Source organism: Peromyscus californicus, unplaced genomic scaffold, assembly GCF_007827085.1.
Source record: "Peromyscus californicus insignis strain IS unplaced genomic scaffold, ASM782708v3 Scaffold_11__1_contigs__length_118956290, whole genome shotgun sequence".
In the NCBI taxonomy this organism is placed as follows: domain Eukaryota; kingdom Metazoa; phylum Chordata; class Mammalia; order Rodentia; family Cricetidae; genus Peromyscus; species Peromyscus californicus.
This window is the reverse complement of record NW_026294402.1, coordinates 17,151,789-17,174,775: the sequence shown is the minus strand read 5'-3', so window position 1 is coordinate 17,174,775 and position 22,987 is coordinate 17,151,789. Positions and strand designations below refer to the sequence as shown.

General features: G+C 49.9%; 3 protein-coding genes across 6 annotated transcripts in view; 1 reads left to right on the top strand and 2 right to left on the bottom strand.

Moving 5' to 3' along the window:
* Positions 1 to 5,431: 5,431 nt before the first annotated feature.
* On the bottom strand, positions 5,432 to 11,038 carry Timm29 (translocase of inner mitochondrial membrane 29). The gene is made up of 2 exons (XM_052754252.1): positions 10,912 to 11,038; positions 5,432 to 10,831 (listed from the first exon to the last, which is right to left on the bottom strand). Exons 1-2 carry the CDS (start codon positions 11,021 to 11,023, stop codon positions 10,143 to 10,145), a joined length of 801 nt encoding a protein of 266 aa, XP_052610212.1. The 5' UTR covers positions 11,024 to 11,038; the 3' UTR covers positions 5,432 to 10,142.
* A 98-nt stretch (positions 11,039 to 11,136) lies between these two features.
* Positions 11,137 to 15,798, top strand: Yipf2 (Yip1 domain family member 2). Of its 2 annotated transcripts, XM_052754240.1 has the most exons (10): positions 11,137 to 11,248; positions 11,385 to 11,445; positions 11,740 to 11,897; positions 11,977 to 12,057; positions 12,905 to 12,992; positions 13,977 to 14,093; positions 14,185 to 14,351; positions 14,433 to 14,615; positions 14,702 to 14,832; positions 14,910 to 15,798. In XM_052754240.1, the coding sequence occupies exons 2-9, from the start codon at positions 11,415 to 11,417 to the stop codon at positions 14,813 to 14,815; spliced, it is 939 nt and encodes a 312-aa protein (XP_052610200.1). In that variant the 5' UTR covers positions 11,137 to 11,248; positions 11,385 to 11,414; the 3' UTR covers positions 14,816 to 14,832; positions 14,910 to 15,798. The 2 variants fall into 2 exon arrangements, with proteins under 2 accessions (XP_052610200.1, XP_052610190.1); XM_052754230.1 differs by lacking the exon at positions 11,137 to 11,248 and having other exon boundaries at positions 11,332 to 11,445.
* The window catches only part of Carm1 (coactivator associated arginine methyltransferase 1), a 50,317-nt gene continuing 42,318 nt past the window's right edge, over positions 14,989 to 22,987 (bottom strand). Inside the window, exons 9-16 of one of the 3 annotated variants that reach the window (XM_052754210.1) lie at positions 18,270 to 18,355; positions 17,984 to 18,073; positions 17,462 to 17,599; positions 17,280 to 17,369; positions 17,091 to 17,203; positions 16,904 to 16,981; positions 16,567 to 16,635; positions 14,989 to 16,437 (exon numbers count right to left, since the gene is read on the bottom strand). In XM_052754210.1, the coding sequence (XP_052610170.1) occupies positions 16,298 to 16,437; positions 16,567 to 16,635; positions 16,904 to 16,981; positions 17,091 to 17,203; positions 17,280 to 17,369; positions 17,462 to 17,599; positions 17,984 to 18,073; positions 18,270 to 18,355 (804 nt within the window). In that variant the 3' untranslated portion in view covers positions 14,989 to 16,297. Of the gene's footprint in view, positions 16,636 to 16,903; positions 16,982 to 17,090; positions 17,204 to 17,279; positions 17,370 to 17,461; positions 17,600 to 17,983; positions 18,074 to 18,269; positions 18,356 to 22,987 lie in introns of all 3 variants that reach the window. The other 2 variants (XM_052754200.1, XM_052754218.1) reach the window with 2 other exon arrangements.

Genomic DNA, 22,987 nt, shown 5'->3' with positions numbered 1-22,987 from the left:
CAGGAAACACTTCACCCACTGAGTGTCTCCGCCCTGTTTCATTTCCTTTTGAGGCAGAATTTCAGTATCTGAGGGAGACAAACTCCAGATTGTCTTCTCTCAGCCTTCTGAGTGCTGGACTTGTGTGCCGCCACACCAGGATCAGCATCATCTCCTTGTGCTCTGGAGACGATTTGAAGGCTTGTGTAAACCAGGTGTCTTAGGATTACTATTACTTCGATGAAATACCATGACCAAAAGCAAGTTGGGGAGGAAAGGGTTTATTTGGCTTACATTTCCATACGGTAGTCCATCATTGAAGAAAGCCAGGGCAGGAACTCAAACAGGGCAGGAACCTGAAGGCAGGAGCTGATGCAGAGGCCAGGGAGGGGTGCTGGGTGCTGCTTACTGGCTTGTTCCCTATGGTTTGTTCAGCCTGCTCTTTTTTCTTTTCTTTCTTTCTTTTTTTTGTTTGTTTTTTCGAGACAGGGTTTCTCTGTGTAGCTTTGTGCCTTTCCTGGAACTCACTCTGTAGCCCAGGCTGGCCTCAAACTCACAGAGATCCACCTGGCCCCACCTCCTGAGTGCTGGGATTAGAGGTGTGGGCCACTACCACCTGGCTCAGTCGGCTTCCTTATAGAACCCAGGGCCCCCAGCCCAGGAGTGACCACACCCACCATGGGCTGGTCCTCCCCATCAATCACTAATTAAGAAAACGCTCTACAGGCTTGCCTACAGTTCTCTATCTCTCTCTCTTTTTTTCCTTTTTCTTTTTTTTGGGGGAGAGGGGGGTTTCGAGACAGGGCTTCTCTGTGTAGGTTTTGGAGCCTGTCCTGGAACTCAGTCTGTAAACCAAGCTGGCCTTGAACTCACAGAAATTCACCTGCCCCTGCCTCATGAGTGCTGGGATTAAAGGCGTTCGCCACCACTGCCTGACTACAGTTCTCTTATGGAGGCATTTCTCAATTGAGGTTCCCTCCTCTAAGATGACTTTAGCCTGTTTCAAGTTAACATAAAACCATCCAGCACACAGGGTCAGATTGTATGACAACCTTCCATCTGACAAGCAGGACAGCTGTGCAGCTGGGTAGCTCTTGGGAAGCAGATTACACAGTGTGGCTCACAACCCATGGAGGACAAAGTGGAGTGATACAGAATTTCTTCGTTCTACCCTGAAAGGGGTCTATTTTATGCTATTTTCTTCCCTTTTCTTTTTTCCCGTTGTTTTGTTTTGAGACAGGGTCAAAGATCAAGTTGGCCTCCAAGTCCTTATCTTCCTGCCTCACCATCGCAAGTGCCGGGATTTAGAGGTGTGCTCTACCATGCCCAACTGGCCAGGACACTCAAGAAATCTACCTGTCTCTGCCTGCCCAGTTCTGGGGTTACCACACACACTACTGTGCTGGTTTGCTTTCATGGGTGCTGGGTATTGAACCCAGGTCCTCTTGCATATGTGGCAAACCCTTTACCCACAGCATCATCCAAGGATAACTCTGTGAAGTCAGTTCCCTCCTTCCACACCCCCCCCCCCTTTTTTTTTTAATTCGGAGCTGAGGACCGAACCCAGGGCCGTGCGCTTGCTAGGCAAGCACTCTACCACTGAGCTAAATCCCCAACCCAGGTTCTTGGTTCTTTTTTTTTTTTTTTTTTTTTTTTTTTTTGGTTTTTCGAGACAGGGTTTCTCTGTGTAGCTTTGCGCCTTTCCTGGAACTCACTTGGTAGTCCAGGCTGGCCTCGAACTCACAGAGATCCGCCTGGTTCTGCCTCCCGAGTGCTGGGATTAAAGGCGTGCGCCACCACCGCCCGGCAGGTTCTTGGTTCTTTTGAGACAGCGTTTCTCCAAATAGCCATGGCTGTTCTAGAACTCACTCTGTAGACCAGACTGGCCTCAAACTCACAGACATCCACCTGCCTCTGCCTCCCGAGTGCTGGGATTAAAGGTGTGCAACACCATGCCCCACTGCTTCTCCACTTTTCTAAAAATGTTTTTTTAACCTTTATTTTTATTTTATGTGAATGGGTATTCTGCCTATGTCTGCACATCATGTGCATGTTAGATCCCAAGACCTGAGTTAGACAGTTGTGAGCTGCCATGTACCTAGGACCTCTGGAAGAGCAACCAGTGCTCTTAACCCCTAAGCTATCTTTCCAGATTCCTCTTTCCACTTTTGAGAGTGCTCCAGGAATTGAATTCAGGTTGTCATGTTTGGTGGCAAGCAAATTTTTTTTTTTTTTTTTTTTTTTTTTTTTAAAGACAGGGTCTCCCTATGTAGCTCTGGCTAGCCTGGACTCATCATATAGACCTGGCTGGTCTTGAACTCACAGAGATCTGCCTGGTACTAAAGGTGTGCGTCACCACTGGCCAGCTATTTTCCCAGTCTTAATGAAATTATTTACTGGGCCACCAGCTGTTTACTGTTTCCCAGGCAGAATCAAAGCATGCTCTAATGAGACTTGACAGGAACCACAGGGAAGAAACCACAAAGGAAATGACACAGAGGCAAATCCAGTCGGGGCCAAACGTCAAGATGAGGGGCCCACTTCGCTCATTTCATCATTGCTTCTGGAACCAGAACGGAAGCCAGGGCCTTGTGCATGCTAGGCGAGTGCTCCCAAGTGCTCCCACTGCCATCATTATCATCATCTCATGGGGTCTTGTTTCATAGCTCAGGCTGACCTCAAGTTCATCATGATCCTCCTGCCTCAGCCTCTTCGGGGCTGGGATAACAGGTGTAAGCCACCATGCCTGGCTTTGTACTTTAGAAGACAACAACAGGACAGTCAGTACATCATCAGTTCTGTGAAAGTTTTTCTTGGTCTCCTTCTTGTTCTTTTTCTTTTTTTTCTTTTTTGAGATAGGGTCTCATTTAGCCCAGGCTGGCCTTGAACTATCACTACAAAGCAGACGATGACCTTGAGGTATAGTCTTACTGAGCTCTCAGAGAAAAGTGCTGCCATTATAGGTCGTACACGACCAGGCCCATTTACCAGTGCTCAGGCCGGACGGAGCCTGGAACTCCCTGAACGCTAGATGAGCTTCAGCTATTCCCATGGATGTTTTCCATCTCTGGTGGTTGGACTCTCTGGGTACAGAACCTGCAAATACAGAGGGCTAGCTGTGCCTGTCAGGTGATCAAACCTAGAGGGGGACAGGTGGCTGGCTAAGAGCTATAATAATCTCATAATCATATAAAGACCTAGTACATGGAGAGCTTCAGGGGTTGGCTCACAAAGCACATGCCTTTAATGGAGAGCAGGTATGGATGACCGGACTCTGCACGCCTGGTGACTTGGCTGGGCTAAGCGGCATTGGTGTGTGCAAGGCCACCTGGCCAAGGAGATGCCTCAGAGATGGAATCTAAGGACTGTCCTACCCTCCAGGGCCTATGCATCACCAAGAGGTGTCTTCTTGGAGTTGAGGCTGCAGTCTACAGGAAGGTGGACTGAGCAGATGGCTCGCTTCTTTTGCCAACCTGGTAAGACACAGGTTCTAGGAATGGTTGTGGCCCTTCCCCGTGGAACCAGCCTCTGCCACCATACACCATTCCTGGATGCCAGTAAATAGATAAAGCAGCTCACATCTGCTGTGCTTCACACAACAGAGGCCACATGGGGCTTCGCTAGCCATTCCCATGAGGTCAGCCAGGCCTGGACAAAGCAGCTGAATTGTGAATTGAGTCTCTGGCGCCCTCTGCTGGGCTGTCAAAGAATAGCAGGAACATGTTGGCAGCCAAACCTGGACTGGCCCAGAAAGCAGAGATTAAGGTTAATTTTATTCCGGGTGGGGGTGGGGGAGGGGGTGGGGGACGGGGGCTGGAGAGATGACTCAAAGGTTAAGAGCACTGGCTGCAATTCCAGAGGTCCTGAGTTCAATTCCCAGGAACCACATGGTGGCTCTCAACCATCTATAATGGGATCTGATTCCCTCTTCTGGTGTCCCCGAAGACAGGTCATTCATATACACTAATTAAAAAAAAAAAAAAAAAAAGACTATTTAGGCTGGATGGAGGGACTGCTCTGCAGTTAGGAGCACTTGCTGATCTTGCAAAGGACCTGGGTTTGGTTCCCAGCACTCACATGGCAGCTAACAACTGTCTGTGACTCCTGGGGATCCAATGCCCTCTTCTGACTTCCTTGGACAACAAGTACATGCATCATGCACATACATACATGCAGGCAAAATGCTCAAAAAATTAAAACTCTTTAAAAGAGGGGGAGGCAGTAAGATGGCTCATTGTGTAAGGTGCTTGCCACCAAGCCTGACCTGACCCGAGTTCAACCCCTAGGACCCTCACATGTGCCTCATGATACCCATGTGCTAAAGTACTTATACACACAAATATACACCTGTATAATAGATAAATGCAATAAAATACGTTAAGACAGACTAGTTTAGAATTCAGTATCTGTTTGTAGAAAGTGCTCAGCATACACAAAGCACAGAACTGGATCGCCAGTACTGTGTAAAAGGGCATGGTAGTGCACAGCTGAAATCCTGGCACCCTAGAGAGGAAGGCAGTAGGATCAGAAATTGAAGGTCATAGATAAATTGGAGATTAGCCTAGGCTACACAAGACCATCTCAAAAAAAAAAAAAAAAAAAAAAAAAAACCAATACAAAGCTGAGTTCAGGAGCACATTGCTTTATTACTATTTAAATGTTTAAAATTTTTATGCATGTGTTTTGCCTACATATATGTCTGTGCATGTACATACCCTAGCACATAAATGGTAGCTTAAACACATGCTCTCAGCCACTGAGCCAACTCTCTAGCCCCAGCTCAACACCTTTAATCTTAGCATTTGAGAGGCAGAGGCAAGAGAATCTTTAATGAGTTTCAGGCCAGCCTGGAAACATGAGTTTAGGCCAGCCAGGGCTACATAGACTCTGTGTAACAGAGACGGTGATCAGTAACTCCCTGTGGAGAGTGGTCAATGGTTGACCAGACCAGCATCGAGGCCTTTGGGTCGGCCCCTCCATGGTTAGCTGCTAACAGTTTTCAATGTTGAGTTTACACTACCTCCTGCTCTCCATTTCACAGCCCCGTTCAGATTGAGGGGTGGAGATTACATGAAACACACTCTGACTGGAAGTCCCAAGTGGCATCTAATGATGGCCACAAGCATTGCTGGTGTGTGCAATCCTCTTTAATAGTCCTTGTGTGTCTGTGTGTGGGATGTGCACCCATATCAAAGTCAGAGGACATCAGGTGTCCTCCTGTATCGCTCTCTTATCCTCTTGAGGCATAGTCTCACTGAACCTGGAGCAAGCCTGAGCAAGCCTGTCTCCCTTGCCCTCCCCTGGCACAGCACTGGGGTTACTGGTTACATCAGGACGGCAGGATTTGAACTCAGGCCCTCTTGCTTGCATAGCAAGCTGCTCTTACCCACGGAGTCATCAGTTTTAATTTAGGTTTCTACTGTTGTGATAAAACACCATGACCAAAGGCAACTTGGGGAGGAAAGAGTTTATTTCAGTGTACAGTTCCAAGGTACAGTTCATTGTCAAAGAAGTCAGGGCTGTAACTAAAGCAGGGTAGGGACCTGGCATGAGGAGCTGAAGCAGAAGCCATGGAGGACACTGCTTTCTTGCTTGCTCCCTGGCTTGTTCAGCCTGATTTCTTACAGCACCCAAGACCACCAGGCTGGGGTGGCCCCACCCACAATGGGCTGGGCCTTCCCATATCAATCTCTAATTAGGAAAGCACTACAGGCTTCTGACACGCCAGTCTTATGGAGGCATTTTCTCATTTGAGAGTCCCTCTTCCCAAATGACCCTAGCTTGTGTCAAGCTGACAAAACACTAGCCAGCACACATTCCCCAAGTCCCTCTTTGCTACTGCTGACCAGGCCCACGGAGATGGCTCAGTGGGTAAACATGCTTGTTGGGCAATCCTGACCACCAGAGTTCAAGGCCTGGAATTAATGCAGACAGAGAGAAATGACTTCCACATGTGCATTAACAAACAATAAAGCTTTAAAAATTAACAAAAAGGGCTGAAGATTGGCTCAGCAGTTAAGAGCATTTGTTGCTCTTGCAGGAAACCCAAGTTCTACTCCAGGCACCCACATGGTAGCTCACAGCTGTAACTCCAGTTGCAGACGATCCAATGCCCTCTTCTGACCTCCGTGAGCACTAGGCACACATGGTGCACAGACATACACGCAGGCAAAACAAACACATACATAAAATAATAAATACTTCCATGAGAGACTTGTCATCTTGCTGTCAGTGGGTCTTTTTTTTCAAGACAGGGTTTCTCTGTGTACCTTTGGAGCCTGTTACTGGAACTCACTCTGTAGATCAGGCATACACCACCACTGCTCAACTCTGTCAGTTGGTCTTAAATCCCTCCCCAAAGTTGACTAATATTAGCTAAGGTCCTCTAAAACAGAACTTACAAGCCAGTCTAATAAATCCCCTATATATAAATATATATTTCAAGCCAGACAGTGGTGGTGGTGTACGCCTTTAATCCTAGCACTGGGGAGGCAGAGCCAGGTGGATCTCTGTGAGTTTGAGGCCAGCCTGGTCTACAGAGCGAGATCCAGGACAGGCACCAAAACTACATGGAGAAACCCTGTCTCGAAAAACAAAACAATATATATATATATAATAACCCATATATATTATATAAATATATAAAGGGGATTAGAATGGCTTATAAAGCTGTAGTCCAACAATAGCCATCTACAAATAGAAGGTCCAAGAATTCAGTAATCGTTCAGTTCATGAGGCTGGATGTTTCAGCTGGTCTTCATATATGCTGGAATCCCAAAGTAGGCTCTAACGCTAGTGAAGAAATGGACCTGCCAATGAGAGCAAAGGCAAGCAGGCAAGGAGCAAGATCTTCCTTCTTCAATGGCTTTTATAGAGGCTGCCAGCAGGTGTGGCCCAGATTAAGGGTGGATTTCCCATTTCAAATTCCTCACAGGCCTTCCAGCCCCTTGGGTTTTAGTTAATTCCAGATGTAGTCAAGTTGAAAGTCAAAAGAAAGCCGGGCGGTGGTGGTGCACGCCTTTAATCCCAGCACTCGAGAGGCAGAGCCAGGCGGATCTCTGTGAGTTCGAGGCCAGCCTGGGCTACCAAGTGAGTTCCAGGAAAGGCGCAAAGCTACACAGAGAAACCCTGTCTCGAAAAACCAAAAAAAAAAAAAAAAAAAAAAAGTCAAGAGGAGCCATCACAGCTAATCTAAGAAAAAAAGGGTGGAAAACTGTGCACATCACCACATGCCTGTCATCCCAGCACTCAGGAGGTATGGACAGAATAAGTTCAAGGCCCTTCCTCGATACATACCAAGTTCTCCATTAAACTGGGCTACAGATTTTGTCTAAAGGCAAGTGAAGGGCAATATTAGGATTTTGGCCCAGAGCCTTAGGTAAGTAATTGATTAGGACTAGAATTTAGATTTTTTTTTTCAATCATGTGTGCTGTGTATGTTGTGTAACCGTACTGGAACGTGTATGCCACAAAGGTCAGAGGACACTGTTCTGGGGATCAAACTCGGGTCATCAGGCTGGAGTGGTAAGCACTTTTACCTGCTGAATCATTTGGTTGGCTGGCTTTCAAAGATTACACAAAGCTGGGGAGATGGCTCAGTGGGAAAATACTTACTGCTTTTGAAGAGGATCTGGGTTCAGTTCATAGCACCCACATAGCAGCCCACCACCACCTATAACTCCAGACCTAGGGGAATCTGAGCCTTCTTCTGACCTCTCTGAGCACTGTGCTTATGTGGTGCATATGCACACATGCAAGCAAAACACTCATAAACATAAAATAAACCGTAAATTGTGTATTGCTGGGTGGTGGTAGGCCACATCTTTAATCGCAGCACTTGGTACAGAGTGAGTTCCAGGCCAGCCAGAGCTGTCACACAGAGAAACCTTGTTTTGAAAGACCAACTGTGGCGGGGCAGTAGTGGCCCCGCCTTTAATTCCAGCACCCGGGAGGCAGAGCCAGGAGGATCTCTGTGAGTTTGAGGCCAGCCTGGTCTACAGAGCAAGATCCAGGACAGGAACCAAAACTACACGGAGAAACCCTGCCTCGAAAAACTATTGTGTATGGCTGGGTTGTGGTGGTGCACAGCTTTAATCCCAGCACTTGGGAAGCGGAGGCAGGCAGATCTCTGTGAGTTTGAGGATAGCCTGCTCTACACAACCAGTTCCAGGACAGCTAAGACTACACAAAGAAAGCATGTCTGGGAAAAAAATGTGTACGATGTGTGAGGACAGGCACACACATGCACCATGGCATGTTTGTGGAGGTCAGAGGACAACTTCTGGGGCTGTTTTCTTTTTGGTGTTTGTTTATATGTAGCTCTGGCTGTCCTGGAACTGAGATATGCCTGCCTCTGCCTCCTGAGTCCTGGGATTAAGGCATGTCACCACGTCCCAGCAACTTAGTTTTGCTTGTACATACATAAACTTCAGCCGGGAGGTGGTACATGCCTTTAGCCTCAGCACTCTGGAGGCAGAGGCAGGTGGATTTCTGTGAGTTCAAGACCAACCTGGTCTACAGAGTTCCTGGACAGCCAATGTTAATACAGTGAAACTTTGTCTCAAAAAATCAAAACCAACCATTGCTCCCCTGAAACTGGAATTAATGAGCCATAATGTGAATACTGGGAACTAAACCCAGGTCCTCTGCAACAATAGTAAACACTCTTAACCACTCAGCCTTTTCTCCAGGCCCTTTCAGACAAGGTTTATTTATGCCAAGTGATGGCAGTATTTAATATCTTCCAGCAAGGAAGTCCCAGCATGTGGATCACCAGTGGAGCACTTGCCTTACATTCCATTCTATTCTGGTGAGAATTACCCTCCCCCCCAAATAAAGTACAGTGCTTACCTAGTATGTACCAGACCCCGGGTTTATGTCTAGCACGTAACAAAAGTACTCAACTATAATAAACCACACAACAGAAACATTTCACCCTCCATTCGGGAAGTGCAAGCAAGAGGATCATTCAGTTATCCTTTGCTACATAGTGATTGAGGCTGGACTGGGCTGTGAGATCACTTCTCAGAAACAAACCAACACCCCCCCCCCCCAAAAAAAATTAAATTTCAGAGGCAGACAGATGTCTGTGAGTTGAAGACCAGACTGTTCTTCATAGCCAGTTCCAGACCCTGTATCAAAACAAACTAAACCAAAACCCACAACAAACAAACAAAAAAAAAACCCAAACAAGCACATTTCAGTTCCAACTGAAATAGAAAAATCTGAGGTTGGGCACTGGCACATGATTATACTCCCAACCTTGGAAGGCTATTTAGGAGATCGTTTTTTAAACATTATGTGCATGAGTGTTTTGTCTGCATGCATGTCTGTGCATCATGTGCCTGCCTAGTACCTGAGGAATCCAGAAGAGAAAGGTCAGATTCCTTGAATTGGAGTTATAGATGACTGTGAGCCCCTATGTGGATGCTGAGAATTGAATTAAGTTTCTTGAATCAAGAGAAGAGCAATCAGTACTCTTAAATACTGAACTATCCAGCTCCTGGAAGGACCACTTTTGCCCATGAATTCTAAACTAACCCGGCCAACACAGCCAGATCTTCCTTAAAGGTTCATACAAACACTCAAAAAATGTTAATATGTGAATGGTCTTAGGATCTTGGGAGTCACTGGCAATCAAGACGTCTTTGTAGCCATATGAATAGGGCTTATATATGGGCTATGTACACCGTGGTGGACTGGAGCTGAGGCAGGAGGATTCAGGGCCAGTTTGGGCTATATGGGAATACTAGTCTCAAAAACCAACCAAATAAATAATCCAAAACCAAAAGTTCATTTGTGTTCAGTTTTGCAGTGCTGGGAATGGAACCCAGGAACCCATGCATGCTAGACAAGTGCTCTACCACTGTACTGAAGTACACCCCAACTACAACAGGCTACATACACAGTGCAGGCTCCTTACTCGTAGCTCTGATGGTTAAAGCATAACACGGTCAAATGCTCCATGGTCAAGACCAGTTCTTCAGCTTTTCTCCATCTCCAAGACCAGAAAGGCCTTCAATTAGCTTCAGCTATTGGGACAGACAGAGCGAGAAGCAGAGCGAGAAGGGTTTCCTACAAAACCACACTGAATGGATTTCTCACCCACTGCACCTGGCCAACAGTTCTTTGCCTGAGCCTGGAAACCGGGGGCTCCCTGGGTTTCATCTGGAAACCTCGGACTGCACCAGTGAATCGGCCTCGCTTAGCGCCAGTCTATCCTTTTTCTCCTTTTGCAACACCTGCTCTTCCCACAGCGCCTGGTCCACTTGGTCATCGGTGAGCACGACGGGCTTGTACTTCTCCTCGAACAGCCTCTCGTTGGCCTCAGAATGCAGCTGGTGGCGGCCGACGACGCGGAGGTGCGCGGGCAGGTGGAGAAACTCGTCATCGTTGATGTCGCAATCATGCATGCGGTTCTCCAGGATCCACCAACGGCCCACGAACCCCACGTCGAGGACGCGGCCGGGGAAGTCGATCCAGCGTGGCTGCAGGTAGCGGCAGCGAGCCTGGTAGAGACTGGCCTGGGCATCGAAGGGCGCCTCGTACACCAGCGAGCAGAGCCCCAGGTTCACGTGGCGCAACCGCCCGCGGCCCCTCAGCCACAGCAGGCGCTGCAAGAACGCTTCCGAGTGGCGGCTGCGCGTCGCCGGCGCCAGCAGCAAGAGGGACCCTGATGCGTCGAGCAAGGCCTCCTCGAAGGTCGCCTCGCTGGGCGCTAGGGCGCAGCAGGCCGCGGCGCCGCCCAGCAGCCCCACGTACAGGGCCGCGCGGCCCGGCCGGGCACGCGCTGCGGTCGCCGCGTCTCCGCACGCCTCGGCATAATCCCGAAGCAGCGCGCGGGCCCAGGTGCCTGAGGGGAAAGCAGCGCTGGTGACAGTGATCCAGCCACTCGGGCCACCCACCCCGCCGCCTTCTGCCACCACTACTCACCCAGTCGTGCCCACACCCCTGGCCTTGCCGCCACCGTCGCGGTACCACTCGCCTCTTCTCCAGCTTCACTGCGCCCTCCGGACCAGAATCTCTTTGGAGCCGCTGTCGCCATCTTCTTCCGGCGGTCCGTTGGCCGAGTGGAAAAGCATAGTGCCGGAAAGAAAAGGGCGGAGAGGCTCCTGCGCAAGCGCAAGACACCGGACGTAGTTCCTCACTGGACCCCACTAAGAACCGGACTAGCGCCGGATGTTGCCGTTGCGTGGAGGGTGGGCGCTGACGGGTAGGCTGGCCGCGCGCACGCGCACGGAGCACGGTCCACGCCAGCTTAGGTTCTCAGGTGAGGAGGGCGGGGTGCACCTGCAGGGCCCTGGCGTGGAGCTGGTCTCACTCCGTGTGTTAGGCTCCAGGCAGGACTCGAGGCGGAAGCATCAGTCCTGAGGAGGGCTGTGGGACTGATGCAGTTCTGTTCACAGAGCGCGATGCGGTGACGCCTCTAAAGAACCATGGCAGCGGCTGACGAACTGGCCTTCCATGGTGAGTGGGGCCCGAAGTGGTCTGAGCTCCTACTGTCCTAGGCTAGAACCACAGGCAGCTGGGACCCAGATCCCAGGATGAGCCTGGGGTTCATTCCGGACTCAGTCCCTGCAATCACTATGCAAACAGGCACACCAGAGCCTCCAAGTCTGCCCAGGACCTAAATTACGTCAAAAATTGAAGAAACTCAGTCCGTAGGGGAGGGCAGTGAGGCACCCACAGCCCAGGTTGATGAGCAGTGGGCCAAAAGGATTTTTCAGACTCCAAACACCTTTCCATATTGCCTCTTCGTAGAGTTTGAGGAAGCCACACATCTTCTGGCAGAGACCCCAGATGCAGCCACTACAAGCCAAAGTGATGCGCTGACCTCACGGGAACACGTGGCTGTGGTTGTGGGACCAGGTATTGGTTATGGAGCCGAAGAGGTGGAGGAAGAGGGTGACAAGACATCGGTGAGTCTCCGGGCCCCCATGCCCTGCCTCTGTCCTTATCCTGGCTAAGCAGGCAGGTTCTGAAAGTCTTATCTTGTAGCTTCTACGGGAAGAAAAGCCACAGCCAAGATTCTGGACGTTTGACTATTATCAGGGCTTTTTTGATGTGGACACCTCCCAGGTAAGACCTGGGACTTGGTGGAAAGGGCTTGGAGTTGCTTGGGGTTCAGCCACTATATTTGGGGCACTGAATTTGGATAGAATGTGTGTTGTGGTAGGGCTGGAAAGCAAAACTAGATTACAAAGCCAGTGTCTTGGCATCTTTCCCAGTCAGGCCTTGAGTCCTCCTCTTGTCTCAAGCCTCCTGTGTAGCTAGGGCCACGACTGGCACCACTAGGCCTGAATGCAGGCCCCACTAATGAGCTGAAGTTTGGGTTTGGAAGTCATGAAGACTTTAGAACAGGAGAGGAATAAGTAGACTGAGCAGATATGAATGTGGAACACAGGCCAGCCTCTGATAAACCAGATCTACTGAGAGGGCACAGCCTGGAGATGGAGGGAGAACATCTAGAACTTAGGGACTGTCCTTACTGTGGCTGGGAGGAGAGGCTGCAAGAAGTTGAGAGGGACTGAAGAGATGGCTCATCGGTTAAGAGCACTGGCTGCTCTTCCAGAGGACTCAGGTTCAGTTCCCAGCACCCACATGGCAGCTCACAGCTGTAAACAACTGTCTGTAACTCCAGTTCCAGCGGATCCAACACCCATGGCAAAACACCAATGCACATAAAATAAAATAAATAAAAAGAGAAGTTGAGGTGGCAGGACTGAAAGCCCACATTCAGAGTGGTGACATGTTCTGCAGGAGCTAGGGGCCAAGACCACAAGCCATAGAGACACCCCATGAGCAGCCTGGAGCGGACAGCTGAGCTTGTTCAGTTAGGATGTAGGCAAGGCAGTTAGAAGTCTAGAGGGGTCATGCCTCTCAGAATGCTAGGATTCTCATTCTGGACCCTGGCTTTGCTCTCCAGGTCTTGGACCGGATCAAAGGCTCGCTGCTGCCTCACCCTGGCCACAACTTTGTGCGGTACCATCTTAGAAATCGGCCTGACTTATATGGTAAATAAGACTTCTGTTTGACTCAATGGAGTATTCACTCCACAGATATGGAACTGTGCCAGGCCCTGAGCAGGGCAGTCAGTAAGAGTAAAATTTGTGTTTAGTTAAGGGAGACCCCAAGACAGGATGCAGAAGGTTACTACCTTCTAACTTAGGGCTAACTTAGAGGATGAGTGGTATCATTGGTTTAAGGAAGTCAGGAACGCCTCTGAGTAGGCAAGTAAGTTTTGTTTACATTGGTGGGGAGAGGCTTAGAGGAGGACCCAGAAAGTTTCTGGGCCCCATGGTGGAAACAAACACAACTGAGTTGCATAGGTCACTGGAGCGTAAGGAACAGCTAGCTGGGAGGTCATGGGTAGAGAGAGGGTGAGTATATTGGTCCCACATGGTGGTGAGAAGGGATCTTTGTGAAGTATTTTTAGGCTCTCCTCTGGCACTGTTGAAATGCAGGGGACAGACATTACAGTGGAGGCTGAGTGCAGAGTGGTTGGTTCTAGAGTATTCCCACAGCCAAGAGGATTAGGAAAGGCCAGGGTGGCTTTCTACCCAGTCTACCAAGAGCAAGTTGCCACTGGTACACAGGAAAAGCTGGGCAGGTATGAGGAGAAGATCAAGGGTGTAGGGGCTCAGGACACCCACATGAAGTTCATACCTAAGTGTGCAGTTCAGTGCCCTGGAGCAATTTGGGAGTGGACAGCTAAAAGTGGCATTCATGAAGCCTCAGGTTTGGACAAGATCCTGCCTATAGTGGAATAGTACCAATCCTATTCTACCTACAAAGAATGTTGTCAGAGAAGAGAAAAAAGCCACGTGCTTGAGGCACTGTGGAAGGTATGTCCAGAAAGATAGGATGAGCCCAGAGGCAGCTCCTGTCACCGGTGATCTGGAGAGTCAAATGGGGTCTGGGGTCTTACCACACTTGAACAGGACATAGCCACCTTTCCTGGAAGTGACAGACCTGGGACTCCATGTCCTCCTTTGCAGGTCCCTTCTGGATCTGTGCTACTTTGGCCTTTGTCCTGGCGGTTACTGGCAATCTCACTTTGGTGCTTGCACAGAGGCGGGACCCCTCCATCCACTACAGCCCCCAGTTCCACAAGGGTAAGCAGGTGGGTGGGCTCAGCTCCTGGCTGCTAGGGCATGCAGTGACTGCCCACATTGCATTCAGTGACTGCCCACATTGCATTCCTAGTGACAGTAGCGGGCATCACCATCTACTGCTACGCGTGGCTAGTGCCGCTGGCACTGTGGGGCTTCCTCCGGTGGCGCCAGGGCACGAGGGAGCACATGGGGCTGTACACCTTCCTGGAGACTGTTTGTGTCTATGGCTACTCACTCTTTGTCTTCATCCCCACCGTGGTGAGTGTGGCTTGGCTCTGGGGACTGGTGGGAGCGGCATGGCCCACCCTGTGTGGTCACCAGCTACACTTGTCACACTAGGTCCTGTGGCTTATCCCAGTGGAGTGGCTGCAGTGGCTCTTTGGAGCATTGGCCCTGGCCTTGTCAGCTGCTGGACTGGTGTTCACCCTGTGGCCTGTTGTCCGCGAGGATACGAGGCTGGTGGCTGCAGCACTGCTGTCTGTGGTGGTACTGCTTCACGCCCTCTTGGCTCTAGGTTGTAAGGTAGGGGTCCATGTGGTCCTCAGCAGGGCTGTGGGGTGCAGCTTGCTGCCACCCAACTGCACATTCACCCCCAACTCTTGCTGCAGCTGTACTTCTTCCAGCCACTGCCTCTGGAACATGTGATACCAGCACCCCAAGCCACACCTCTGTCTTCCAGTGTCCTGCTGCCCACCTCAGCCCGGTCCATGACAACCTTCTAGGAAGGCCAGGTCTGCAGGTGAGGGACAGTTTCTGTTGTGGATAAGGGTTCACCTTCTTTCCCTGGGGTCACTCCTAGGAGTCTCTCTTTTCCAGGCCAAACTCAAGGGGCTATTACCTGTCCTGCCCTCCCTGTGAAGATTGGAGGATTCTTGGACCCTGGAGACAACCCTGCTACTTTGCAGGCTTTTCTTACAAAGCAAACACTTTTATTTTCTATGCAAAGGTGATCCAGAGAATTTATATAAAGGTGGGGAGGGGCAGCCGAGCAGGGAGTATTACTGATGGACAGAAGCGCCCGGTTTCCCAGACTGCCTGTGGGCCCTCTGTTTCCCTGACAGGTCAGGGAGTGGCACAGGGCAGGTCCAGCCGTTGCCAGGAGTACCTGTGGTGGGCATGGGCCCAGCCTGGGATCTGGCCACTGAGGTGGGGACTCTAGGGCAAGGGAGCAGGGGAGAAACTGCCCTTCCTTACTTGTTTGCTTTTCTTCTTTTTCTGTCTGGAGGGAGAGGTCCCTAGTAGGCCCCTTTCCAGGGATGCTGTCTTGAGAAGAAGTGGAGCATGGATGTGGAGTGCAGCACACAGGCCTATGTTAGCTATCAGGGAGAGGATGCCCTCCTTCCTTCTGTGACAGATCCTTGAGGTTTTTGTCTGCCCCAGTGGTCTTGGGTGACTTTCCCTCTGGGTTGCCTGTTTCAGCTTCTGGTGGAGGGGAACTTTCAGGGCTCAGGACAGGACAGTAGCAGGAAGCAGGGGCTAGAGGCCTTTGGACAGCTGGGTGTTTTGTACATTCAAGTGTGAGGTGAACCCTTTGGTGAGAGGGGGTTACGCCCGCCCTGAAGGCTCGACAGGGCCACCCCTCACCTAGAGCCTCTGGGCCTAGGGACAGGGGCTGCTGGCTGGGCCCGGCCAGCCGGGTTTCTCAGAGGGTCTGTGGGTTGACACTGGTTCTTTTCGTAAAAAAATAAAATTAAAAAAAGCAGCATGTCACGCCCATGGTGACCATGTGGCCTGGTAGTTGAACGTGAGGTCCAGCTGGCTGTGCTACCACCCCAGGTGAGGGGCAGGCGCAAGGACGGGTTGGGAGATGGGTGCTGCCAGGTCTTGTGGTAGCAGCTGCTGACCTCCTCCTGCCTGGTCAGGCGCAGCTGTGTGTGTGAGGTGGGGTGGGAGGGGGGCTTGCCTCTTCCAGATGTCAAAGCCAGGTCAGTGGAGAGGGCAGAACTGGATGAGGGCTGCCCCGACAGGATCTCATGTAAAATATGGCAGCGACACGCGCTCGGGGCCAAAGGGTGGGCTGGGGGTACTTGAGGGCAGCGACGACATCGTGTACAAAAGTGTCCAAGTTCCCATAGCAAAGAGGGCTGTGACCGGGTGTTCACGCTTCTCCAGAACAAGGGGGACAGCCACCAGCTGCACTGGGTGTGGACTTCATTTGGTTTCCTGGTGCTGTCAGTGCGCAGTGGTGTTGCGGCTGGAGGCACCTAGCTCCCGTAGTGCATGGTGTTGGTTGGGATGGACATGGGTGAGGCCATGGAGATGGCGGGGCCACCCATGGTGAACTGGTTGTTGACTGCATAGTGGGCACTGGAGCCACCGCTGCCTCCTTGGGCACCTGAGGAGCCTGTGGGGCAGGTCATGGGCACTGAGGAGCCAGCATGACCCCTAAGCCTGCCTGGCCCCCACTGGTAGCTTGAGCGTGTGCGCAGGCCAGGCGGGAGGCCCCCCGCCCACGGCCCCGCTACCCTGTTACCTTGGACAATGCCCGTGCTCATTATGGAGCCCATCCGGGAGTGGGTGTGATTGACAATCCCTGTGTTGGCTGCGCAGCGACAGGGAGGAAAGAAGGAGGAAGGGAGCCGTCACCGCCCCCAGCCTGCCCACTCCACTCTTATGGTTGGTGTGGGAAGGGCAGATGGAGTGGTGGCAGACCAAGGTGGAGAGGCACACAGGGCTAGAGTCCCCAGGAAGAGGAAGAGGTGACCACGACAGCAACAGTGGTGGCAGAGGACCAAGCACTGGCTATTGAACTGGCCACTGGCACATCCCAGTCCTCCCCTGCCATGCCATAGATCTTAGGAGACACTCACCTAAGGGAATCAGGTTGTTGTGACCCACACTAGAGCCGCCGGCAATAACACTGCTCAGGTCATAGGCAGTAGGCATTCCTGACCAGAAAGTGGAGTGTCAGGGGCGGAGCAAGGCAAGCTCTGGGGATGTGGGGTCTCGGCTGCCACCACGGGCCTCCAGCTGTCTGGGAATAGCATTCAGACTCACCGGCCACAGCTACCCCGCTGCTGAGATTGTAGGTGCTTCCTGTGTTCCACATATTCTCGGAGGGAGATGTGTAGTGTGAGCCAGGTGGGGGAGATGGGGTCGTGCCCGTGTACCTGTGGCAGAGATTCACTGTAGGTAGAGCTGTGGGGCTCCTGGTTCCCTCCCCTCCTCCCACTAGAACCCTGCTACCTGAAAAAGGGGTTCTTCAGGTCCAGCAGGTTACTGGATTTGGAGCCCGTCTGGTCTACCTGGGCCACAATACTGATGTCATAGCTCTGTCTGGGGGATAGAGAAGGTGGCTGTGAGGCAGCTGGGCTGGTGGACCCCTGTGCCACTGCCCTATCCAGCCCTGGATGGGTGGCAGGGTGCACCTTTTGTTGGCAATAAGCAGACATGTCCCTGAGAGCGTGTCCCCGGCCTTGGCAAACAACGGTGACTGGAAGAGGCACCGGACCTGGTACCAGTGGGTCAGGGGCTCTGTTGGGGCTGTGGATAGCCACACGGTCATTCTGTCGAGAAGAGATGGGTGTACTTCACTGGGTGGCACCACCACTTGTGCCACTACCCACACACTTTGGTATCACCCCACGGGCCTTCCCTGAGTGCTCCCCTGGGGTCTCAGGGCTAAGGCTGGCTGGACTCCAGGCAGGCACAGGCAAGCATGTGCACAGCCAAACCGTGGCCATGGGGTCCCTACTCACCCTGACACCCATGCACTGAGACAAACACACATAAGGGCCAGGCACTCAGGGTAGCTGCTGAGGAAATGACAAGCACCCCCCCTCCCCCATGGTTCTCCCTGGGTTCTGGATAGGAAAAACCACCTGAGGAGTTAGGACACAGCCAGGCCTGCAGGCCATAGCTGCAAAGAGCCCCCGCAGTGCCATACTTACATGGAGCCGATAAAAGCAACATCGAACCAGAACGCCAAGCCATGGACCAGCCCTGAATGCAGCATGTGGAATTTGAATGGGATTTCTATCCTGCAAGGCAAAGGGCATGGCTTGCTGCAGAAGCCCGATCTGAGAGGAGAGTAGGAGGGGTAGCTGGGGGAACAGCGGCTGGCCGTGAGTGCCGAGGGGGGTGGCGAGTACGTGACTGTGAGGAGTGCAGGGGTGGAGCATGGCGGCTGGTAGGGCGGGTAGCGGTGGCCATGGGTGCCCAGGGGATGAAGGGTACCTGTGCAAATCGCCTTCTTTGGCTTCTAAGAAGTTCACTGTGTACTTGACAGATTTGGCCATCAGGATCCGGATATCAAATGTGTCCTGCAAGATGACAGGTGTGACCCAGCTTGTGCTGCAATGCCATTGAAGAAGGGGAAAGCCTCAATGCCTCCCCTTGTCCTCCAGGCCTGGCCATGGCACTAACCTCTGCTATCTGGCTAAATCCAGCTTGCCTTTCTCAGACTTGCTAGGTGTGACACCAGAGACAGCAATTAGACTACACCCCTCAAAATGTTATATTAAGTTCAAAGCCAGCCTGGTCTACATAAGTGAGTTCCAAGCCAGTCAGAGCTACATAGTGAGACCCCGTCTCAAAATCAAAGCTGGGTGGTGGTGGCACACACCTTTAATCCCAGCATTTGGGAGGCAGAGGCAAGCAGATCTCTGATCGAGGCCAGCCTGGTCTACAGAGTGAGTGAGTTCCAGGACAGCCAGAGCTACATAGAGAAACCTCGTCTCAAAAACCCAAAACCCAAACCCCACAGCCCTAGCACTTAAGTTTAACCTGTAGACACACATACACAGGGACAAGTAATACAGTTAGTGCCTCATTGTTTTAATTTTTTTTTTTTTTAAGACAGGGTTTCTCTGTGTAACAGCTCTGGCCATCCTGAAACTTGCTCTGTAGACCAGGCTGGCCTCAAACTCACAGAGATCCATCTGCCTCTGCCTCCTGAGTGCTGGGATCACAGGCCTACGCCACCACACTTCTTTTTGTTTTTAATTTTCTTGAGACAGGGTCTCCTATAAAGACCAGGTTTGGCTGGAACTCAGAGATCCACTTGGATTAAAATCATCTGCCACCCAGCCTATATAATATTCTTAAACAAATAAATTCAGAGTTCATAGTGTAACTGAGTGAAATAGCACATGAATAACATAAAAGTCCTGTGTGTACCCAGGCCAATGAAAGACCTTGTTTCAAAGGTGAATACACCCAAGGTTATCCACCACATGTGCCACCATGTCCTTTTATTTTGGGTGGTGGTGGTGGTGGTGTCATTGTTTAATTAAACCATGATTGGTTCACCATAGACATCAGAGTACACAAAGAATGAAAGGGAGGCTCAAGAGGCTGGCTGGTGTGCTGGAGAGATGGCTCAGTGGTTACTCTCTTCCAGAGTACTGGAAAGAAAAAAAAAAAAAAAAAGCACTGTCTATTCTCTTCCAGAAGACCCAGGCCGATTCCCAGCACCCACATGGCAGTTCACAGTCTCTGTAACTCCAGTTCCAGGGGGAACTGATGCGCTGTTTTGATCTTCCTGGGCTCTAACAGGAAGTACACAGTGGTACACAGACATTCATGCAGGCAGGCAGAACACTCACACACATAAGGTTCTGGGATGAACTCATGAACTCAGGCCTCAGGTTTGCATAGCAACAAGCAATTTACCAACTGAGCCATCCTCCCATGCTGACTTCATATTCCTGATCATTCTGCCTCAGTCTCCTGAGTAGTGGGGACTCCAATGGGTGCAGCAAGAACTTGGCTGTGCTTTTTTTCTTTCTCATGTTGAGATTGAAGCCTGGAGCTGGGTGATAGCGCACACCTTTAACCCCAGCACTGCGGACACAGAGGCAGGTGGATCTCTGAGTTTCAGGCTAGCCTGGTCTACACAGAGAAACCCTATGGGGGGTGGGGTTTGAACCATGTGCCTCATGCACATGAGACAAGCACTCCTCACTGAGCTAAGCCTTAGCAACCTTAGGATGACAATATGACCGCAACCCCTATATTCCCACCTACTCAGCAAGTGGTGGTACCTTCTCACTTGGGCCTATGCTAAGCAACATATGGAGATATCAAGCAGAAAACAAAAACAGGAGCCTGGCCTGGTGGCTCAAGCCTTTGATCCCAGCACTCTAGGGGCAGAGGCATGTGGATTTCCGAGTTTGAAGCCAGCCTTGTCTTTATATAGTGAGTTCCAAGCCAACAGGGCCACATAGTGAGACTCTGTTTCAAAAAACAAAAAAAGGATTACCCAGCTGGTTCAGCAGGTGAAGTCACTTGTTGTGCAGGCCTGGCTATCTGAGTTCAATTCTGGAGCCCATGTAAAAGTGGAGAGAATCAATATATATGTTGCCAAGCAATACACAAATATTTAAAAGATGAATTCAGAGTGTGGTGGGCCACACCTTTAATCCCAGCACTAAGAAGGCAGAGACAGGAGTTTGAGGCCAACCAGGGCTACACAGTGAGACCCTATGTCAAACTAACAAAAAACAAAAAAAGATGAGTTCAGCCTCGGGCACACGCCCGTACATTCAGCACTTGGGAGGCTGAGGTGATAAGATTGGAAGTTTAAACCAGCCTGGGCTACACAGTGAATTCCAGGTCAATGTAAGTTAGTGAGACTCCTATCTAAAGAAACAGAAGAGAAAGCTAAAGAGCAAGTAAGACATTGAAGAGAAGGGAACTGAAGTGGAAGACTGAGCACTTGAAAAGTTTCAGATTCATCTGCCAGATGTGGTGACACACACCTATAAGGCCAGTGTGCACTGTGAAGTGTGATAGTCTCTAAAGGACAAAGAATCATCTTGCTGAAGTGACTGACTACTGTACATACAACTAGATTCCAGAAGAGAAAGAGACGGAGACAGAAATCTCACTAAGAGAGACGACACACTGTCCAAGAGTCTCCCAGACTAGTGAAAGAAAAAGACATTAAGGGTAGGGGAGACTGAATATCTTCTACAGACCAGTTATTAATTATATTAAGTGTAAGCAGGCTAAGCACTGGAATTAAAAGATAAAACATTTCATGTTCATCAAAAGTAGAAACTCAGGGTGGTGGTGGCACACGCCTTTAATCCTAGCACTTAAAGAAGCACGTGGATCTGAGTTAGAGGCCATCCTGGTCTACAGAGTGAGTTCCAGGAAAGGCGCCAAAGCTACACAGAGAAACCCTGTCTCGAAAAACCAAAGGGAAAAAAAAAGACACAACTCAAGAAAATGTCCTTGCACTATTATTGGGTAAAAACAGACTAAAACTTTAAAGCAAATGGTAATATAATGATTTCATAATGACAAAAGGACTAATCCAACAGGATGTTATAATAATTCTAGACCTATACGCACTTAATAACACACTTTCAAAATATATAGAACAAAAACTATAAGGCAGGAGCTGGAGAGATGGCTCAGAGGTTAAGAGCACTGGCTGTTCTTTCAAAGGTCCTGAGTTCAATTCCCAGCAACCACATGGTGGCTCAAAACCATCTGTAATGAGATCTGGTTCCCTCTTTGGGTCTGCAGGGATACATGCAGGCAGAATAATGTATACATAATGAATAAATAAATCTTTAAAAAAAAACCAAAAAACTATAGGGCCAAAATAGAAAAAATTGGGAAAAATATCCCAATCAAAATAATGAGAAAAAAAAAGAACAACCTAAGTATTTAGTAAACAAGGTGGTGGTAGTGGGGGGAGGGGGGGTCAGGCCCAGTACATGATTTAATCCCAGCGCTTGAAAGGACCTTTGTGATTTCAAGGGCAATTTGAGTTCTTCATAGTGACACCCTGTCATAAAGAAGGTAATTAGACTTTACCAAGATGATTACCTACCTGACATGGATATGAGGCTGTACTACTAAGCAATGACTGACATCTTTTTCTTGTTTTTCCGAGACAGAATCTCACTGTGTAGTCCTGGCTGCCCTGGAATTCACTGTGTAGATCAGGCTAACCTTGAACTCAAGAGATCTTCCTGCCTCTGCCTTCTAAGTGCTGGGATTAAAGTCTACACCACCATACCCTGCTAACATTCATTTCTTCTAAGCATACACAAAGCATTAGCTGAGCACTGCACACTAGACTGTGAGCAAGTCTCAACTGTCCAAGGGTCTGAAAATATTCAGTGCATGTTCTTTGATGACAGAGAAATGGAGATACAGTAACATACCAATTATGCTATACTTTGAGGAAAAGCTTAATAAATATGCATCTGTAAGCACACATTTGAGAGTTAAGACTCCGCCCCCCCCCCCCCTTTCCTTTTTTTTTTGGATTTTTTTGGATAGTTTCTCTGTGTAGCTTTCGCTGTCCTGGAATTCACTCTGTAGACTGGGCTGGCTTTGAACTCACAGAAATCCACCTGCTTCTGCCTCCCAAGTGCTGAAATTAAAGACATGCATCACCACTGCCTGGCTTAAGACTTTTTTCTTGACTCAGGCAGAGCTCTGAGTTCCAGGCCAGGCAGTGTACATACTGAGAGCCTGTCTCAAATAAATAAAATTTAATTATTTTAAAAATTTTTTTGAGAAAGACTTACTTATTTGATGTCTTTGAAATTTTATTTCCTTTAGATATATGTAAATGTACCTGGCACTGGATTCCCTAGAACTGGAGTTATGGGTGTAAGCCACCACGTTGGTTCTGGGAATTGAACCTGGCCCTCTGCAAGAGCTACAAGTGCTTTTAAGTGCTAAGTCATCTCTCCAGCCCCCATTTACTAATTTTTATTTTCGGTGTGTTTTCTCGTATGTATGTATACAAGGTACATGCAATTCCTGTGGAAGCCAAAAGAGCATCCGAGCCCCATAACTGGAGCTACCACGGTCCACTGCAAGAACCACTAGTACTCTCCACTCTTCTTTAAAAATAAAACAAGGCCGGGCGGTGGTGGCGCACGCCTTTAATCCCAGCACTCGGGAGGCAGAGCCAGGCGGATCTC